The sequence below is a fragment of the Chiloscyllium punctatum genome, chromosome 48 (assembly GCF_047496795.1).
Source record: "Chiloscyllium punctatum isolate Juve2018m chromosome 48, sChiPun1.3, whole genome shotgun sequence".
Lineage (NCBI taxonomy): Eukaryota > Metazoa > Chordata > Chondrichthyes > Orectolobiformes > Hemiscylliidae > Chiloscyllium > Chiloscyllium punctatum.
The window spans coordinates 44,438,120-44,460,359 of NC_092786.1; the positions used below are offsets into that span (position 1 = coordinate 44,438,120).

Sequence of the window (22,240 nt, forward strand, 5' to 3'; positions counted from 1 at the left end):
AAAGAAAAATAATTTGGAACAGAGCTCAGGATTGTATGAGTGGAGGGATTGTGGTATTTTTAAAAATAAACTGATGGTACTGTAGATTAATTAGATCACATTCCTACTCTTGCGTCTCTTGTATATTGGCCTTGCATAGCTAACGTGCATTATGCATTTTACTCCCCCAATGTGTTGATTCACAAAATAAAAGTGTTAATGCTTAGCTTTGCAATAGTCCATACCCCATCTGTAGAACCACCTGACTGTGCAAGCATAGCAATCGGTTTGCCCTAAAATTTTATCATAAGGCTAGGAATCCAGTATAGGAGAAAGTGAGGACTGCAGATGCTGGAGATCAGAACTGAAAATGTGTTGCTGGAAAAGCGCAGCAGGTCAGGCAGCATCCAAGGAGCAGGAGAATCGATGTTTCGGGCATGAGCCCTTCTTCAGGAATCCAGTATAAACTCCTTCAAGCTAAAACCTACTTTTAGAAATTCATGGAACCATGTAAGTTTTCATTTCCATTATAACCTCATCCGGATTAAAATTTATTTGCTAATGAGTGTTTCTATCAATGCTAAACAGTCATTTTACACAGAAATTAAGAGAGAGAGAAAAACATTTAGGTCAATTATTCCATGCTCATCTTTATGCTCCACATATGCCTCATCCCAATCTTCTTCATCTCATCCTGTCAGCAGTAGGTTTTTCTATTTCCCCAGCTTTCCAAATAAAGGAACTAAGTATTGCCATTCCCCACTTTTTTGCAGCATTTTGTTCCCTGAAGATGGTGAGAGAATTGGCAAACAAAGGAAATAATTGATAAGTAGGCACTGGAGAAAATCCCTGTCCTTTCCTGCCCAACTCATATTGATGTTCTGGGTGAGGCGTTCCCCTCAACTTGTCACCAATGAAAGCCCTCCAGCCCAATAGCCGTGAAGGGCCTTAACTCACCTGACTCCTGGCTCACCTGGCAGGCACAGAAAGTGACTTGCCTCCCAGGGATTGGATGATGGACTCCAAATGGGAACTAGAAGAATGTTAGGGAAGATGTACAAAGATGCTTATGTTAGATTCTAGCATGACCCTCAAACTCTCTCACGACTGGCCTCCCAAATTCCAGCTTCTGTAAACTTAGCTCAGGCCCTGCACCGTATTCCAACTCGTTCAGCCATCACCTCAATGCTCACTGACCTACAATATCTCACTAACATATGTCACGTGCTACAGTTACAATTGCAATCTTAGAGCAGGGGCAAGACTGCACTGCCTGTGGCTGAGAAAGTGACTGTTACAAACTGTGTAGTTTTATCTGTGCTGTTTCTTCGAGGCAGGAAATGGAACATCTCACAGTTTCCCATCAATTGCTGCAGAAGGGAGGTCACAGATGGACACTGTTCATTGAAAGCTAACTTCCTTTCATTCTCTCTTGCCAAATGAAAGCAGGTAGGCTGAGCACACAGGATTTCAAACTTCCTCATGGTGCAAGGTGGTGTTGTTGGCATTGTTTTTTGGGTGATACCTTTGCCCTCTCATGCATCCAAAGGAGATTGCCACTCCCTCAATGTCTGGCTTTTAGGTGTTAAAATAAAGTGAATCACGTAGATTGATGCCTAGCATTTTGGCAGCAGTCAGGATAATCTGTGACTTGAAAGGGGTCAGAAAAGATTTATAAGGATGTTGCCGGGGTTAGAGGATTTGAGCTGTAGGGGGAGACTGAATAGGCTGGGACTATTTTCCCTGGAGAGTTGGAGACTGAGGGGTGACCATATAGAGGTTTATAAAATCATGAGGGGCATGGATAGGGTAAATAGACAAGGTCTTTTCCCTGGGGTGGGGGAGTCCAGAACTAAAGGGTAGAGTCATAGAGTCATAGAGCGGTACAGCACAGGAACAGACCCTTCCATCCAACGCGTCCATGCCGACCAGATATCCCAACCCAATCTAGTCCCACCTGCCAGCAACTGGCTCATATCCCTCCACACGCTTCCTATTCATATACCCATCCAGATGCCTTTTAAATGTTGCAATTGTACCAGCCTCCACCACTTCATCTGGCAGCTCATTCCATACATGTACCACCCTCTGTGTGAAAAAGTTGCCCCTTAAGTCTCTTTTATATCTTTCCCCTCTCACCCTAAGCCTGTGCCCTCTAGTTCTGGACTCCCCCACCCCAGGGATAATACTTTGCCTATTTATCCTATCCATGCCCCTCATGATTTTATTACCTCTATAAGGTCACCCCTCAACGATCCAGGGAAAACAGCCCCAGCCTATTCAACCTCTTCCCTTAGCTCAAATCCTCCAACCCTGGCAACATCCTTGTAAATCTTTTCTGAACCCTTTCAAGTTTCACAACATCTTTCCGATAGGAAGGAGACCAGAATTGCATGCAATATTCCAACAGTGGCCTAACCAATATCTTGCACAGTTGCAACATGACCTCCCAACTCCTGTACTCAATACTCTAACCAATAAAGGAAAGCATACCAAACACCTTCTTCACTATCCTATCTACCTGCAACTCCACTTTCAAGGAGCTATGAACCTGAACTCCAAGGTCTCTTTGTTCAGCAACACTCCCAAGGACCTTGCTATTAAGTGTATAAGTCTTGCTAAGATTTGCTTTCCCAAAAGGCAGCACCTCACATTTATCTAAGTTAAACTCCATTTGCCACTTCTCAGTCCATTGACCCATCTGATCAAGATCCCGTTGTACTCTGAGGTAACCTTCTTCACTGTCCACTACACCTCCAATTTTGGTGTCATCTGCAAACTTACTAACTATACCTCTTGTGCTCACATCCAAATAATTTACATAAATGACAAAAAGTAGTGGACCCAGCACTGATCCTCGTGACACTCCACTGGGTCACAGACCTCCAGTCTGAAAAATAACCCTCCAGCACCACCCTCTGTCTTCTACCTTTGAGCCAGTTCTGTATCCAAATGGTTAGTTCTCCCTGTATTCCATGAGATCTAACCTTGCTCACCAGTCTCCCATGGGGAACCTTGTTGAACGCCTTACTGAAATTCATATGGATCACTTCTACTGCTCTGCCCTCGTCAATTCTCTTTGTTACTTCTTCAAAAAACTCAATCAAGTTTGTTAGACATGGTTTCCCATGCACAAAGCCATGTTGACTGTCTCTAATCAGTCCTTGCCTTTCCAAATACATGTACATCCTGTCCCTCAGGATTTCCTCCAACAACTTGCCCACCACCGACATCAAGCTCACTGGTCTATGGTTCCCTGGCTTGTCCTTACCACCTTTGTTAAACAGTGGCACCATGTTAGCTAACCTCAAGTCTTCCGGCACCTCACCTGTGAGAGGGACCTAAGGGGCAATGTTTTCATGCTGTGTGTGTATGGAATGAGCTGCCAGAGGAAGTGGTGGAAGCTGGTACAATTACAACATTTCAAAGGCATCTGGATTGGTATATGAATAGTAAAACTTTAGAGGGCTATGGGCCAAGTGCTGGCAAATCAGATTAATTTAGGATATCCAGTTGGCATGGATGAGTTGGACTGAAGGTTTTGTTTCTGTGCTGTACATGCTGGAAAGATACAACAGGTCAGGCAGCATCCGTGAAGTAAGAGAATTGATGTTTCAGGCATAAGCCCTTCATCAGAAATGTTGATTCTCCTGCTCCTCGGATGCCGCCTGACCATCTGTGTCTTTCCAGCACCACACTCTTGACTCTGGTTTCCAGCATCTGCAGTCCTCACTTTCTCCTCCATTGCTGTACATCTCTATGACTCTGTGACAGCTCACCCTGCCAGCTGTATTTGAGAGTCCACAGTAAGCTAAAGCCTGGCTATTGGGTGACAAAGGCCACCCAGTGATGATAACCCCTGCTGACTCTCCACAATGTATAGGCTGAACAAGTGCAGCATGGAAGTGTGCAGCAACAGACCACTGAGATGCTGAAAGACCATGTTTTCTGTGTACACACTGCTCTAAGGGACTACTCCCCAGAGAGGGTGTGACATTTTGTGGTGATGCACTGTGCACTGCACCAATTCACCACTGTGAGGGTGTAGCCTTATTGCTGGCTATAGTGAGCAATTTAGGATTGGATTAGAAGGACAACTAGGAAGATGAAAAGACCAAGTAACCTTGACATCCACTTTCTGACCCGATTATTGGCGAAGAGCTCAGCAGCACATGATATTAGTAACTGCGAACCCATTCTCTATTCACCAGCATAATGCCACTTCCACCTCTTGCCAATCATCACAGGACTCACGTTGTCACAGTGCATGAATCAAGGCCATTGGAAGACAGACTTTTCAAACTGAATTCACTAATCAAAGCAATTAACATTCCATACAATAATGTACCTCGTGCATTCCCCTACTGTTTGCCTCATATTTGTCTTTGCCTGTCCTCATGCTCCTTTGCAGCGCTACCCCAGTAGCTGCAGTCTGGCTGCTGCAAGACTTTCAGGCAGGGAGATTGTAGATAGAGACTGACATTAGCAGGCAACAACAAGGGCACTTGTGCAGTGGCAGGAGTAGATGGATGAGTTTTGTCTTCCTGAGCAAGACGTCACAGATACGCCAACCCCTCCTGCGACGGAGTTTCGACCATCTGTTGCTGGACTTCTGTGACAGCCTTCCAGCCACCTTGCACACGTTAATGCGTATCCATGACGACAGCACTGTCAGTGATTGAGCCTGGGAGGAAACTGACTTTGCATGACTTCAGTCTGAGCATCTGCTGCTGCTCTCAGTCACTGTTGGAAGCTGTTGGTATGGCAGAGAAAGTTCAGCCTTTGGGCACTGAACGGGTCCCATCATTTGCTGATGGAGTTGATCACTATTTTGATGCTGGAAAATACGTTATCCTGTGCCAAATTGATGCTGCATCGCTCCATGCTACTTGGCTTTGACTTTGTACCAGGCTATCAATGCACCAAGTCTTTTGTTCTGCCCACCTTGTTTTGAATGTGGCCTTATTGTACTGTGCCTCTAAGTACTCTGCAGCTGGCACAAGCTGCTATAGTTTAACAGTGTTGAAGAAGAGTCAGATAAAATGACAAACTGTGGATGGTGGATAGCTGAAACACAAACAGGAAGTACTGGAGAAACTCAGCAAGTCAGGTAGCACTTGCAGAGAGAGGGGAAGAAATGGCCCAGTGGTAGCACCATCAGACTGTTAATGTAGAAACCCAAGTAATGTCTGGAAAGCCAAACCAGAAATTGCTAGCAAACTCAACAAGTCTGGCAGCATCTGTGGGGAAGAAAGCAGAGTTTTCAAATTCAGGAAATCGTCATCAGATGTTCTGGGTTTGAGCCTCACCATGACAGATAGCAGAGATGACATTTGAGTTTAATAACAGTCTGCAATTAAAAGCATGATGATGACTATGAAACCATTATCATTTGCTGAGGAAAAACTCATCTGGTTCACTAAAGTCCTTTAGGGAAGGAAATTGCTGTCCTTATCTGGTCTGACCTACACGTGACTCCAGACCTAAAGCAATGTGGTTGATTCTTAACAATTAGGGATGGGCAATAAATTTGCCCAAGCTTGGTCACATCTACATCCTACAAATGAATAAAAAAAGAGTTACATGCTTCAAGTCCAGTGACACTTTGATAGACATTTTGATGAAGGGTTACTAGACTTGAAACATGAACTCTGTTGTGCTCTCCATAATTACTGACAGACCTGCCGTGTTTCTCCAGCATTTGTTTGTTATTACTGTAATTCAGATTTCCAGCACCTGCAGTGTTTTGGTTTGATGTGACAGATGAGGAACAGAGGTTGTTGATAGCTAAGCGATGAGGCTGTGGTGAATTGAGCACTGTGAAAGGCAAACAGTGCAGTTGTCCATGACATTGCGTGAGGTTATTGAACTACTTTCAAAACTGCATCCTTGACACTGGATTTCCATTCTGGAAGGTTGCAAACAGATAGGGTCAACACAAAGTGAATTAAATCCATTTGCACTTTTTGTGAACAAAATTACTGAGTCAAGAAATATTTGTTTTGTTCTCTTTGCATAATTATCTTAGATTAGGCTCTTATTATGCAAGGATATTAATGGCAGCTCACTGTATATTTTAAAGGTCACCTGGATCACACTTATATGTTCTTTCTTTTAAAAAGGCTCTCTATTAGGTATATGAAGGCACTCCAGTGATTAGAGGAACTCTGCAAGAAGTACATATAATCCTTCATTGGGGTCTCATCCATTCATTTATATATGTTTCCTGAAACTGCTGTGAGGCAAACATTTCAACTTGTTTCCTGTACAGTTAAGCCACAAATCCATGGCTTTTCATTACCAGGAGAAACTGGGATGTGTTTTGTCCCACCCGTGTTCAGGTGGGGTACTGAGGTAAAACACTAGCACAACATGCATCAATTTCTTTAAGATGGACCAGAGGAAACACAATGCAATTTTAAAATGTTCCGAGCAATAGTGCTGGGCATCACAAGTTACCCTTGAGCATTACTGAGCATTACTGGCTAGCAAAATCAAGGTCACACCATTGCTGCCTACCTTCCTTCATCACCTGATGAAGGAGCAGCACGCCAAAAGCTTGAGATTTCAAATAAACCAGTTGGACTCTAAACTGGTGTCGTGTGACTTTTGAATTTGCTTCCCCTCTGGCCTGAAATTCCTGTGCTGACATTAAAGTTACAGTGTTTGGAAGCAAGGTCACTGGACCCGAAACATTTGCTGTCATGTCTCTCCACTGATACTACCACAATGCTGGGTTTTTCCAGTAATTTCAGTTTTTGTTTTGTTTGTGATTTCCAGCATCCGCAGTTTGTTGATTTTTTAAAATTAAGGCTACAGTGTCCATTAAGTACATTAGGCTTGAGACAAAAATAAAACTAATAAAGTAATACTCGGAAATGGAAGAACTCAGCCTCCATTTGGAAATTGGCGTTGCACTAGTATGTGTCACTCATCAGTTTCACTGGCTTTTCCTTCTGTGTGGTTAATACCCATCCAATAAGGATCATATTGTCCTTATGATCCACTCCTTCTGCCCATGTAAATCAGGGTGTTGTTTTCCAAGGCCGGTTCTATTGTTAGGTCATTGACTATTATCATTATTCCTTGTTTTCTCATGCAACATTCCATGCCCCTCATGTGCTGGGAGAACTCATGGCCTTGTGGTATTATTACTGGATGGTTAATCCCACGATCCAGCTACCACGCTGGGGACATGGACTCAATCCCTGTCATGGGCAGACAATGGAATTTGCATTCAATACAAATCTGGAATTAAGAGTCTAATGATGACTATGAAACCATTGCCAACTGTCAGAAAAACCGATCTGGGAAGGAAGCTGCTGGTCTGGCCCTCACAGCATTTCCTTGCCGTGGGAAACCGAGATGTTGTTCCACCTGTTTTTACTTGGGGTCCTTACCTGATGCCAGACCCACAGCAACATGTTTGACTCTTAATTGCCCCCTGGGTAATTAGGGATGGGCAATAGCTAGTGATACCCACATTCTGTGAATGAATAAAACAAATCTCTTGTCTGTCTCAAAACAACAAAATTTTGATTTTTGTATTACCTTAAAACTTCTCCCCTTCCCTTTTTTTCTCTCTGATAATGTTTCTCATGACATTCTGGCATCTCTTTGTGAAGTATGCAGCAATAGAGTTAAGTTTATTCCAGTTTTCTTCTGTCTTTTGTTTGTATGTTAGCTATTGTGTAAGAATAAACTGGGTTTTACTTCAACTCTGGTAGTTTGTCAAACCAAATTGCATCTGGAACACAACATCTTATACTTACCTTTAAAAATAAGAAAAAGATGAGGTCTAAGTTATCTCCTTGTTATATTTTGAGGGTGCTTAATCTGGTCCATAACAGGAACATAGTAGCATATGAAATAGGAGCAGGACAGGACATTTTGTAAGTAGAGGTTTGCTCCAGTATTCCTAGCTGATCTTTTACATCAATGCCATTTTCCCACACTAACTCCATTTCCCTTGATATCTTTGATAGTCAATCAGTGTTCCAATCAGTCATTGTTGATGAATTCAACAAAGGCAGTTTGGTGTGGCAAACAGAAACCAGGCTGAGGGAACTTGAATGAAAGGTTAGAACAACACTCAGTGATATTAAGGAATTTAGAGAGGAAGGAGATATAAAGATGAGTTCATTACTGGGAAGGACTTAGGCTTTAAAGAAAAATGCATTAATGATAATTTCAAAATCAGAGAGCTAATGTTTGGGAAAAGGGAAATATTAACAATAACAGCATACACTAAATCGAGCAGAGATGGGGGAATGGTTATGACCAGCATGCACCAGGAGGTAGATCCCAGTGAACAGCTCCATTGGGTAGAATGTGCAAAATGGAGAAGTTACACTGTTTTGTGGAATTTGAACTTATGCAGAAGTTAACCAGGAAGATCCAGAATGGGCAAAAATAATGAGGGGGTGTTCATGAAAGGGATGGCTTCAGCTTTGGAGACAAAGTTGTTTTCATACGTAACATCAGAGATGAGAACAGAGGAAGAGAAGGTAGAAAGTCCAAATGACTTCTCATCAAGGGAAAGAAGAGTTCATCATCATCTTTTCTCTGGAATAATTTGCATGTTTATGAAACTTTATGAAAGCTACCTTCTCTCTCCAATGAAAATGTTGCTTTATTGACTTGAACCAAGCTACACAATCTGTTTGCATTATAGTTTTATATATTGGGAGGGTAGTAATTGGAGGAAACATTCAACCTACATTTACAAAGTTGCTAAACTTGTGGAACAGGAAGGCTGTGGCTCTATTTGTAACACGACTACCTCAGCATCACAAGGTTCTGTTTCTTGAGCACAAAATTCTCCAATGTGGTACTGAAGGAATGCTGTTGTGTCTGAGGTGCTGTGTTTTGGACGAGATATTAAGCCAAGGCACATTGCTCCTGTTCAGGTGATTTGTGAAAGATTCTGTAACACTATTTTAAAGAAGAATGTGGGAAATTATCTCTGGTGTGCTAGCAAATATTTATCAACTTCATATGAAAGGAATTGTTTGGTCATTGTCATATTGCTATTTGTGGGAACTTGCTGTGCATTGATTTAACAGCCGTGTTGCCTATGTGCAAGTATTTCACAAATGCTTCATTGGATATAAAGTCCTTTAATATAGCTGGTGCTTATGAAAACTGCTGGATAAAAATATGGTCTTTCTTTATTGCATGGTCTGGATTAGAGTGGTGCTGGAAAAGCACAGCAGATCAAGCAACATCTGAGGAGCAGGAAAATTGATGTTTTGGGCAAAAGCCTTTCATCAGGAAATTTTGCCTTTCTATATTTCATGTCTACTCTTAATGCTTCAACACAATTCTACTCTTTGAAAATTGAAAATGAAATGCCCCTAAAAGAGCGTTGCATGATCTATAGGTGTCAAAAACTGTTTTGCATAAATAACTATCAAGTATGTGGAAATGCTGAGCTGTCTGATTTCTGTGTCGTTCACAGCTTTTTCAGTCTGGCTGTGTCCTGCCATCAACATGTTGTGATCATTTACATGATAAATAATTCAATGGATATACGATTGATATTTGAAGCTCAATGCATGTAAAGGTCATTGTCTTGCCAGAGCATAGGGCTGTGCTCGCCTTGAGAGGTTGAGAAGGGTGAGTCCTTCATGGTCACCTCAGTTGGTGCAGGAATTGAACCCACTCTGTCAGCGTCACTCTGTTGAAAACGTACCATCCAGCCAACCAGCCCCATGATGGAAGTGCTGCTCTCTGGGTGGCTAGTCTTTTTGTCTAGGAGACCAAGTGTGGCAGTGCCAACCATTTAAACACAAACTCTTGTCACAAAAAAGGAGACCCATTGCTTCTTTGAAAGGTGACTTCAACTTGTTTCTGAATAAACTAGCAATTTATTATCCAAGTATATATTCAATTCACTGCTGGAAGTTGCCATTGTATCTTACATCATTATCATTCCAGATTGTGAGGGACTGTGTATTGAGCTACTGACAAGTAGACATAGTATCTACTTATTCTCCATCCAACCCATCATAGGATTATTAGATCATGTTTGGAAATCTGTTTGTGAAGTGTCCAAACGATCAGGCAGCAACCGTGGTGGACAGACTTAACATTTCACATCAGTTGATCTTTCTTCAGAATAGTTGAATAACTATTTTAAAATGCGCCTTTGCATTAGTTTGAAGTTATGGTACAGCTATTGAGAATCCCAAGTTGTGTTTCTGGAATTTCTGTAGTGATTCTTCAGGTCTCCCGCTGTTGGTACCATGAAGGACTCTCGCCCTATAATGTTGATTCTCCTGCTCCTCAGATGCGGCCGGACCTGCTGTGCTTTTCCAGCAACACACTCTCGACTCTAATCTCCATTATCTGTAGTCCTCACTTTCTCCCCGATGGTTGAATGCAGGGGAACTCAATCAATTCCATTCCCCTATGTTGTCCCCGTAAGCCTGTAAATTTAATTCCTTCAAGTGTCCGTCCAATTTTCAGTCACCATCTCCGAATCAGATTTGCTTAATGTGTTTTATTGGTGCAGCCTTAAATTCTACTCTAACTGATGTGAAAATGTTTTTGCAGTTGATCCTTTGGAAGTTGTGGCAGGAATACCTCTGTACACCTCAAAGGTATTAATCCGTTTTCTTCTTTAGAAAGTAAATCGCCTTGGTCTCATATTTGGGTTCAATCTTCGACTGAGCCTTAACAAAAACAATCTCAACTCCTCTCAGTAATGTTTCCAATACGCAGTAAATATATCACCATTTATTAAACACAAACTTTTATTTTGCCTTTGATTCCTAATGATATGGGTCACTAAAGTTCTTTGATCTTTTAACAGTTGAACAGAACTGTCCCTTTATCTTTAAAAACATAGTTCAGTTCATATTTGTACTCATCATTATCCATATGTATTTCTGTTTCTTTCACAGTTTAGTCTGGTGAGTTCTAAAATGAGAAAATCCTATCTGTAAATAATATTGTGTCTAGATATAACAAGTCAGACTATAGTCTTAACCTTTAGCCTGCCCTACACAGATTTATCTTAAGCACTCAAATAATTTCCCAGTTTTCTTTATGTTAAAGGCAAAGCCTTACCTCTGTATCTTTTACACAGGTCATTTTTCAGAATATGAACTTAATATGCAGATTTTTTAAGTGCTTTGAGGCAATTTTATTAAACGTCTTACCCATATTCCTGTAAAAGTAACTTTTACTATTAATGCATAGAAATTATCTGTTGTAAAGAATTGCTTCTTTCATTTAAAGGCTATGTTGAGACTACAGAATAAAAACAACTCAGTTGACCCAACAAGTTGATGCTGTCATTTCTAGTATATGCAAGTCTTCGTGCACCCATCCTAATCTGACACCAGCCACCTTTTTATAGTTATACTTATAAAAAACCTTAGGATATACCTACATGTAATAACCAAGGGTGCAATTGTATGAACATATATTGGATGGGCACTGATGAAATGGTTACGTATGTAGTTCCTCAAAGGTGTGAAAATCATTGCATTGTTTCAAGTAGCTGGACTCAAGTGCAAGCAAGTGACCTACTTTATCTCAAACCACTTTAAGCATTAAATATTGTGATTAGAATGCTTTCAAAACACACCCAAACAGTCATTGTACCAAGCCTCTATCTCCTGGCGTTGCATGTCTTGCTGCAGGTGATGAAGGAACTAATAATTGATGAGCCATTTCAAAGACCTTTCCTTCATAATAACATGCCGTCCAAATTCATTCTTGTAACTGTTTCTATTTTCCTATGCACAGTTACTTTGTCTCTTTATTAGAGTTAAAGCCCAACATTCACTAGGTACTGCAGAAATGCACTGGGGCATAGCAGGATATTATGAAAATGTTTACAGCTGCCCAGTATGACTGCAGCACGGCTTTGCAAGATCTTGGGTAGTGTTGTAGAACAGAGATATGTTCAGGTATATAATTCTTTGAAATTTGCCTCACATGTAGACAGGGTGGTTAAGAAGGCGTTAGCACCTTTGGATATTGGAGTTGGGACATTATGTTGAGATTGTACAGGAAGTTGTGAGGCCTCTTCCGGAGTATTGTGTCCAGTTCTGGTTGCCCTGCTATAGGAAGGATATTATTAAGCTGTTATCAGGATGTTGCTGGAAATGGAAGATTTGAGATATGGGGAAGGGCTAAATAGGCTGGAGTGTAGGAGGTTTATAAAATTATGAGGGGTATGGATATGGTGAATGCAGGTGTCTTTTCCCTTCGATAGGAAGTTTCAAGACTAAGTGGTATATTTTTAAGGTGAGAGGAAAACGATTTTAAAATGATGAGGGGCAACTTTTTTACAGAGTGGTTCGTGTGTGGAATGAATTTCCAGAGGAAATGGTGAATGAGGATCCAGTTACAATGTTTAAAAGATGTTTGGATAACTATTTGAAGAAGAAATGTTTGGAGGGATGGGGCTAGTTTCGTATGGGATTGTAGTCAGAGTGGAGTGGTTGGACCGAAGGGTTTGTTTCTGTGCTGCACGACTCTATAACTCTATGATATGATGAGATACACAATGAGACAGTGCCAGGGACACTGAAGGATATATTAGCGATACAGAAGAATATTATAAGGTGATTAACAATAGAAATTAGGAATGGAATGTTTTATCATTAGGGACTCAGCAGAACATTAAAAAACAGCAATAAAATATTCTTGGGAGTGCTATCAGGAATTAGAAATGGAATGGTTTATTAGTGAGGATACAGCAAAATATAATTAGGGACTTGAGGGTGTCAGATTTGTACATTATTACTTTATTTCAGCAAATTAACATCGGAAAGTTTCATCTGAGTGACTGGAAGATGGGGAAATAGAATGGGTCACTCTCAGGGCACAGTGCACAATCTGAGTGCAACTGAGACCTGCCAGCTTCGGATCTGAGTCTGACTCCTGTCTCTGAATGCCATGTTTGTGTCTTTTTGCACATCGGGCAATGAATGAAATGAATGTGATTAATCTGTAAAGCAGCCTCCAGCCGCAGAGCAGCAAGGGCGAAGAAGCTGCATATAAATCAGGGGCCAGGCAACACACTAGCATTCTTAATAGATTGGCCGAGATCGCCAGGGTGTTTTCTGCAGCTCTGACAGCGGCTTGGGATCAGGCAAGCTGGGAGTCGGAGCTCCGTGTGTCTGCCTTAGAGAACATGACTTTCCCGGGAGCACAGTCCAGCTCAGTGAGAACAAATGTCCTCCTGTCGGGCCTGTTCCTGGTCACTGTGTTAAACTGCGCTGGGCTGGTTTATCTCTTCGTGCAGTGCAATGGCCTGAGGTCTCAGCAAGCAGCAATGGGCAGCCGCCTGGAGGAACTAACTGAGAGTTGGCCCATGGAATTCATCTCCCGCCTGAGTCAGGAGGAGACCGGCTGGACTGAGCAGAGGAACCGCAATAAGAGGAGCCACCAGCAACCCAAGAGCTTTGAGGAGACCGAGGACAGTGTCATGATGATGACTTATTCGAGGATCCCGGTAAGGCATACCGTCAATTTTAATTACATTTCAAAATGAGATATAACCAAGTGAGACGCAAAGCAATTAATCTTATTTTTAAACAAAATCAGCACATTATAAGAGTGAACTTTGAAGAAACAAAACGCTGCATTCTTGACATTGAATTAGAGCCCATCTGTATAGTTTTGTTTTTCTAAATTCACTTATGGCCAGTCAATGGAAATTTCGTTCTTCAAACATGCAAGAAGGGGATTGTGTGTGGTATAAAAGGCTTTTAGAAAAGATGATTTGTCTGTGGCTCTGCTCCAGGATATCTTCATTTTTAACAAACTTGTTCAGGCACAAGATGGAGCAGTGGGATCTAAACCTGTACTACTTAGCCCAGAGGTAGGGACATTACCACTGCACTGTAAGAGCTCTCTTACTCCCAGGTATGCTTTACATTTCAAATATTGGATTGTGGGCTCAGAATGCTGGAAGATTGAGACTATCAAAGACTCTGGGGGGTTTACAGCACAGGAAAAGGCCCTTCAGCCCATTGTGTCCTTGCCAGTCATCAACCATCCATCATTCTCATCCCACTTTCCATCATTTTCCCGGTCACCTTGTATGTGATGAAGTTTCAAATGCTTCTCTAAATAGTTCTTAAATGTACTGGAGGTTTCCTCCTCGACCTCCCTTTCAGACAGTGACGTTATCCAACATTGCCTTGTTAGTCCTCTAAAATGCATAATCTTTCACTTTTCAGGATTAAATTCCATTTGCCACTGTTTTGCCCATCTGACCAGTCTGTCTATATTCTGTAGTCTAAGGCTTTCCTGCTCGCAATTTACCACATCACTGATTTTCACATCATCTGTGAATTTACTGACCATATTGTACCTTCTGACATTCATGTTGAGATCATTGATGTATAGAACAAACTGTAAGGAACCTAACACCCAACTCCATGGTAAGCTATTGGACACAGGCTTAAAGGCACAAATAAACTATTCAACCATCACCCTCTATCACCAGAGGAAATGGTGAATGAGGATACAGTTACAATGTTTAAAAGATGTTTTGATAACTATTTGAAGAAGAATTGTTTGGAGGGATGGGGCTAGTTTCATATGGGATTGTAGTCAGACTGGAGTGGTTGGACTGAAGGGTCTGTTTCTGTGCTGCATGACTCTATAACTCTATGATATGATGAGATACACAATGAGACAGTGCCAGGGACACTGAAGGATATATTAGCGATACAGAAGAATATTATAAGGTGATTAACAATAGAAATTAGGAATGGAATGTTTTATCATTAGGGACTCAGCAGAACATGAAAAGACAGCAATAAAATATTCTTGGGAGTGCTATCAGGAATTAGAAATGGAATGATTTATTAGTGAGGATACAGCAAAATATAATCAGACACTTGAGGGTGTCTCAAAGCTAGTCCTGGATCCAGTTTGACAAAGTGGACTCTTACCTTCTTGACCAGCCTCCATGTGATACCTTATCCAAAAGTCTGACTGAAGTCCACACGCACTACCCTCATCTACTCACCTGGTCACCTCCTCAAAAAATTCAATTTATTAGACGTGATCTCCCTGTCACAAAGCCATGCTGTCTGTTCTAGATCAATCCTAACGTCTCCAAGTGGAGATTAATTCTGACCTTCAGAATTTTATCCATTTGTTCCCTACCACAAAGTGAATGTTTTGCAATCAATAATTATAAAGCTGGGATGGATCTTTGAGTATTTAAAGCCTTGAAATCATTTGGATGACAACGGGGCAAACCATAGTCTTTGACATTGGACCAATTGAAATGGCGAGATTAGATTTTGTCTTCCAGAACCTGGGTCATTCCCTTGGATCTACACTACTTCCAACAGGTCCAACACCCTCGCTCACAAGCAGCTATTCACATTGAACCACTTGGGGGAGTCTGGACCCTCAAGGCCATGCCTAACAACAGAGAGTTTAATGTTTGTACTGTCACTCCGTAATGTAAAAATAATTTAAGTATCTCCTGAGATTAAACTTTGAGCAACAGCTGGGGAATTCTCATAAATACATTACTGAACACCTATAGCTAGCAACCCAAAAAATATTAAGCAGCATTTAAAATATAGATAAAGTAATTAAGTTACTTGAATCATAACATATTTAAGACTCTGAGATTGGTCAGGTTTTGTTGAAATGTCCAAATAATGCCAGTCATTCTTAATGCTCAAATTGGTTAGTGTCTCGGTCAGCAATATCTCATGAGCTGTGAATGATCACAAGTTACCGGATGATTAATGCTACCCTGCTGTTAGTTTTGTGAAAATAGGGTCATATACTTAGTCTTCAAGTCATTTCTATGAAGTTGCTGCATTTGCATATTGATTGTTTATTAAGCTTACCACAGCAAGTTAAGTTTAGCAGTTTTAACCTTTGCCTATATGGAAAATTCCCTTTTTGTTTGGTAGCATAAGAACTGTGAGTTACTTGCAATAATACTTGATGGCATAGGATTCCAACTATGATTACATTAAAGCTGAGACGAGAGTGACATCCCTTGATATCAAGACCACATTTGACCGAGTATGGCATTTAGGAGCCCGAGCAAAACTAGGATCAATGGGAATCTGAGGGAAGCTCTGACCTGGTTTGAGTCATACCTTGCACAAAAGGAGCTGGTTGTGGGTTTTGTAGGCCTATCACCTCAACTCCAGGGTAATTTTATAGGAGTTCCTCAGGGTTGATTTTTTAATTGAACCTATTTATTTAATCAGACTGTTCAGAGATGCTATTACATACCTCGAGACTTGAGCCTGGGCCTCCCTGACTAGGGATAGGGACAGGAGATCCTCAGGATAGTGCCCAAAGTCCAACCATATTCAGAAGCTTCTTCAATGACCACCCCTTCATCATAAGGTCAGCAGGGAGGATATTCACTGATGATTGCACTATATTCAACATCATTTGTAAGTCCTCAGATATTGAAACATTCCATGTCCAAACGCAGCAAGACTTGGACAGTATCAGTATTTGGGCTGATAAGCAGCGAGTAACATTTGTATCACACACCAATGTCAGGCAGAATACACTCACAACTAGGTCTAAAGGGAACAAAGGGTGTGGGGAGGAAGCTAGAAAGGGGTTCTGAGTTGGATAATCAGCCATGATCATATTGAATGGTGGAGCAGGCTCAAAGGGCTGAATGGCCTACCCCGGCTCCAATATTCTACATTTCTGTGTCTGGGCGCCCTAAGCACAATGCCCCTGGGCTCACCTACCAAAGTTCCAAGGCCAGCAGATCCTCTGTTGAGTAAACATTCTTGATATCAGCTGCACAGTAGAATAGTAAACTGCATAATAAATGAGGTGAGATTATACAATAGATAGGTCTCTTGCCACTTACAAATGAGACTTTTATCTCATGGTTAAAATCTTGTGCGGATATTTGAACTTATTGTCTCAAAAGCATGAACCTCAGTTTGTGATCTAGCCGTATTTGTCAATATTGCTCAGGGGCTGCGATGATTCTGCTCTCAGTCTAATGGAGAGACTGGAGAAGCCAGGCTTGTTCTCCTTCGAGCAGTGATGGGTATCAGAAGATTTAACGGAGTTATTTACATTCATGAAAGAGCAAGTAAGGAGAAACTGTTTCCAATAGGTCATGGACAAGAGGGCATAGATTTATGGCAATTGGCAAAGAGCCTGAAGCAAGATGAGAGAAAATATTCTTTAGTAGAGAATTGTTGTGATCTGTCTGAAAGACTCGATCGTTACATTCAAAAGTAAATAGATAAATACTTAAAAGGGAAAGAATTTGCGGACCCTAAGGAAAGGGCAGGGGAATCTGCTGAAATTTGGGAGGGTAAAAATTGACAAGATTGAAATTTAAGATCCTGCAGGCTCTCAACTGAGTGGATGTGGAAGGAATGTTTCCAAATGTGAGAAAGTTCGAAGTAGGGGGTCACTGTTTAACAATACACTGCCACCTACTTATGACAGAGATGAAGAGAATTTCTTTCTCACAGAGGATTGTGAATCTTTGGAACTTGCTTCCTCAAAAGGCAGTGGAAGCAGAATCCTTGAAAAGTTTGAAGGCAAAGTCGATAGATCCTTGATTAGCGAGTGGGCGAAGGTTTCTGGGGAGTAGGTGATCAGCCATAAGTCCATTGAATGGTGCAGCAGGCATGAGGAATTTGTGTGTTTGAATTGTACTAATTGGACAACTCCTTAAAGAGCTATCACAGCCATGATAGGTCAAGTGGCTCTCTCCTATGGTGCATTATGTTTTGACTCTATAGGTTGGATTTTCCTGATTCTATGGAGATGGGGACAACAGAAAATAGGGAGATGCAGGTTCTGAGCACTCCAGCCCTCAGCGATCTGTCCCTCATTTAAACCAGTGTCCTCAAGAGAGGCCTTTAAACTAATGGGGGTGTTGGGGGTGGGGTCAGGCTGGGGAACGTGCAGTGAGGTGTTGGGAGACGGAAAGTGAAGGCAATCAGGCTATTGCAGAGCAGCTATTTACATAATGATAACCAAAGTGGGTCAGGAAGGGACGGAGTGTACAAGGGTAATGTTTTGGCTCAGTGGTTAGCACTGCTGCCTCACAGCACCATGGAACTGGGTTCAATTCCAGCCTCAGGCGACTATCTGTGTGGAGTTTGCACATTCTGCATGGGCTTCCTCTCTTATTGCTCCCGTTTCCTCCCAAAGTCCAAAGATGTATACATTATGTGGATTGGCCATACTAAATTGCCCATTGTGGCCAGTGTAGACTAGGTAAGTTAGCACTGGAAATGTGGGGTTACAGAAATAGAGGGGGTTTGAGTGGGAAGCTCTTCAGAGGGTCAGTGTGGACTCATTGGGCTGAAAGGTCTGCTTCCACACTGTAGGAAATCTATGATTCATTAAATAAATGGAGCAAATTTAGCAAAGGGAGTAAAAATGGCAAATGGACAATATTTGTGGCTCTTTACTCAAATGCACATACGGTATTTGGAATAAGATAATTGAATTAATGGCACAAGTAGCAATAAATGGGTATGATCTGGTAGCCATTACAAATATAAGGTGATAAGGAGATCAAAGCTGGGAACTAAAATTTCATAGACATGTGACGTTTCAGGAGGGTGAGCTGAATTGAAAGGCTGGCAGGGTAGTGGTGTTATTACGAGCTGGAATGAATGTGATAGTAAGAAATTATCTTGGATCCCATGATGAAGGATCCATATCTGTGGAGGTAAAAAATAAGAAAGGGATAAAGTCATAATGGGAGTTGTTCATTGGCCCCCTAACCACATCTGTACTATAGGTCAGACAACAAATTAGGAGATACCTACACTAACCCACTATCCTCCACATAACAAGGCAGTATATTAATTAGGAGTAACTTTAATCATCATGTAATTTGGGAAAATTAAACTTGCAGCAGTAGCCACAAAAAAGAATTCATAAACTGTATTCAGGACAATTTCCTAGAACAATCTGATGTGGATCCTACCAGGGATCACACTAGAACATAGAACATAGAAGAATACAGCGCAGTACAGGCCCTTCGGCCCTCGATGTTGCGCCGATCAAAGCCCACCTAACCTACACTAACCCACTATCCTCCATATACCTATCCAATGCCCGCTTAAATACCCATAAAGAGGGAGAGTCCACCACTGCTACTGGCAGGGCATTCCATGAACTTACGACTCGCTGAGTGAAGAACCTACCCCTAACATCAGTCCTATATCTACCCCCCCTTAATTTAAAGCTATGCCCCCTTGTAATAGCTGACTCCATAAGTGGAAAAAGGTTCTCACTGTCAACCCTATCTAACCCCCTAATCATCTTGTAATTTTAGATCTGGTAATTTGCAATAGGTCTAATAAGTTATCTCAGAGTAAAAGATCTCCCAAGGGCCAGTGACCACAACGTGGTAAAATTTAGCATTCAGTTTGAGAGTGAGAGACTTGGGTTGGAAATAACTGTGTTAAATTTAAATAAGAATAGTTACATAGAGATGAGAGCAAGTTGGCTAGAGTGAATTAGGAAAAAGGTCTAGCAGGAAGAGTGGTTGAAGAACTGTGGCTGATATTTAAGAAAAATGAGTGAGGAGAAGAATTCTAGGAAGAGGATAAACCAACCATGGTTAACTAGGGAAGTTAAAGGTAGTATAAAATGGCAATAAAAAAAATACGATGTGCCATTTTTCGTTGTAAACCAGAGGATTCAGAAACTTTTAAACACAGCCAAAATGTGACCAAAAAACAATGATAATAAGCCATGTGAGTAAACTTGCAAATAATACAGAAATAGACAGTAAGAGCTTCTTTAAATATGTAAAAATGAAGAGGGAGGCCAAAGGGAATACATGTTCCTTGCAGAGTGAGCAAGGAAAATAATAATGGGGAACCAGGAAATGGCAAAGGAAACAAATAAATATTTAGCATTAATCTTCATTGTGAAGGACACCTATAGAATTCCAAACATACTAATAACCAAAGAGTGAAAGAGTGGGAGGGAATAAATAATTATCAGTAAAAGTAAAATACCAGGGTGGAATGCTCAACTATAAGAGGGCACATGTTCAAGGTGACAGGTGAGGGGAGTAGTGCGGGGAAAAGTTTTCATGTAGAGAGTGGTGGGTGCCTGGAATGCACTGCCAGTGGAGGTCGTGGAAGTAGACATGTTAACAATGTTGAAGGTGTAATCTTGACAGACGATCAAGAGGAGGCGAACAGAGGGTTAGAAACTATGTATGGCCAGTAAGTATCAGGTGTAAATAAGGATTAGGAATGAGCTCAGGCTTGGTGGGCTGAAAGGTGTGTTTCTGTGCTGTATTGTTCTCTGTTCTTTGTAGCATTTAGAAATTGATAATCTAATCAAGCAGAGTCAGCATGGCTTCGTGAAGGGAAATTATATTTGACAATCTTATTAGAATTCTTTGAGGAGGTAGCAAGCAGCAGAGATAAAGGGGACCTAGTATATTGTGTAACGCATGGATAAAGATTTGGCTAACTGACAGGAGACAGAGAGTTAGAATAAAGGGAACATTTTAAGGATGACAATCTGTAATTAGCGGAGTGCCACAGGAATCTGTGCTGGGACCATTATTATTTACAAAATATATTAAAGACTTGAGTAATGTAAGTGAATGTACTGTTGAAAAGTTTATGGATGAGAAAAAAACAGGTGGGAAAGCAAGTAATGAAGATGACACAAAGAGTTGAAAGGAATATAGACAGGTTAAAACTTAGCAAATTTGGGACAATGTTCGTTATTTACTTTGGCAGGGAGAATAGAAGAGCAGTATATTATTTGAATGAAGACAGGCTGCAGAAAGATTCAGTACAGAGGAAAATGACAGAAAGCCTTGCATCTATATAATGGAGGTACACTCTCACAAAAGGAGCTACCCAAAAAATAACATGGTCTTAAAACTGGGCATCTTTTTGATTGATCTTTTCTCATTTTAAACAGGCTGCAGTGATGAAGGGAAGAGAGGGAGGCATGAAGGAGTTATTAATCTCAGGATGTGAGAGTAAATTAATGCCAGCAGAACCATGGCATTAATCTAAAGTTCTTTGTAATCATATCATTGGTTGGTTTCCTTACATTTTTCATTAACTAGGTTAAATTGATCCTGTTTGGATTAGCACATTCCAATTTTCATTTTCTCCAAAAATTGACAAGTTCAGAAATCTGGAAAAGTGCTCATCCTGAGGGTTGCCAGATTTGGGAGAGTGTAGCTGTATTTTAAGTAACCTCAGGGAATAGACAAATACTTCAGACTGAATGAAGCAACTTCTATGTTTTGTTGTAACACCACAGCCAATTAGCACACAGTAAAGCCGTACAAACAAATAGGAGGACACTGACCTGCTAACCTGTTTTAGTGATGTCGTCATTTGCAAAGCACTCGGGAAGGACATATTTATCAACTTGCAATATAAAAATTCAGCAATTGAATTATTTCTGCAAGTGTTTCAGTGGTTTCAGGATAAAAAATAAATGTTATTACCAGCGAGATGGGGTGTAGTACTATAGCAGTTCTAACTGGGTCAGAATATGAGTTTCCTGATTGGAGTTGTTAATCTGGGCCAATCTGACAGTGTCTTGCCCTTTCTTGAGAAGGGCATTGTTTGTCACTGGCCACGTGTTTCCTTTCTTCCTGGTGGTGGAATATAAATAAAGATTTATACACTTGTTGTTCTTCACTGTGTCCTATATCTGCACACACACGGCATGGGTGCTGGGAAAAAATAATCACTACTGCTGTTAGGCGGTAGTGTGGGGGAAAGAAAGAAAGGAGAAAAAAAATAGGAAAAAGATAAATAGGAGTGTTAGGGTTTTGTTCACTCTGAGAGCTGGCTGTAAAAAAAAAGGGGGAGTGTCAGAGATACTGACAGTCAAAGAGTTGACTCTGTAGAGGCAGTATTAAAGACAAGGACTATTAATCTGTAAATAAAGGGTGATTTGGTGATGGGATACTGGTCTCAGTAGTAACGAGAGTAAAGCACATTCCTGAAGAAACTCACTTGCAACAGTCGCCTTTGAGTTGAGATAAGCATTTTTGGCATCATGCCTTTGTTTGGAAAGCTTGACCTGTTCAATCCTGATATCAAGGACTGGGCCCAGTGTGTGAAAAGAAAATTTTTCAAGGCAAAATACATTGTGGCAGATCAAAAACAATGAGTATTTCTCCTGACAGCCTGTGGAGCCACAGCTGTTTCTGTTATTCGGAGCCCAATGTTATGGACCAGGTCAGACACACTCAAAACATTTTAAGACCCTAATTTTTTTTGTATTTAAAAGGCAGATGTAAAGT

At 41.1% G+C, this 22,240-nt stretch overlaps 1 protein-coding gene across 1 annotated transcript in view; it reads left to right on the forward strand.

Moving 5' to 3' along the window:
- The first annotated feature begins 12,865 nt into the window (after window positions 1–12,865).
- The window catches only part of gldn (gliomedin), a 37,377-nt gene continuing 28,002 nt past the window's right edge, over window positions 12,866–22,240 (forward strand). The window contains exon 1 of the mRNA XM_072565095.1: window positions 12,866–13,453. Within this exon, the coding sequence (XP_072421196.1) occupies window positions 13,133–13,453 (321 nt within the window). The 5' untranslated portion in view covers window positions 12,866–13,132. The remainder of the gene's footprint in view (window positions 13,454–22,240) is intronic.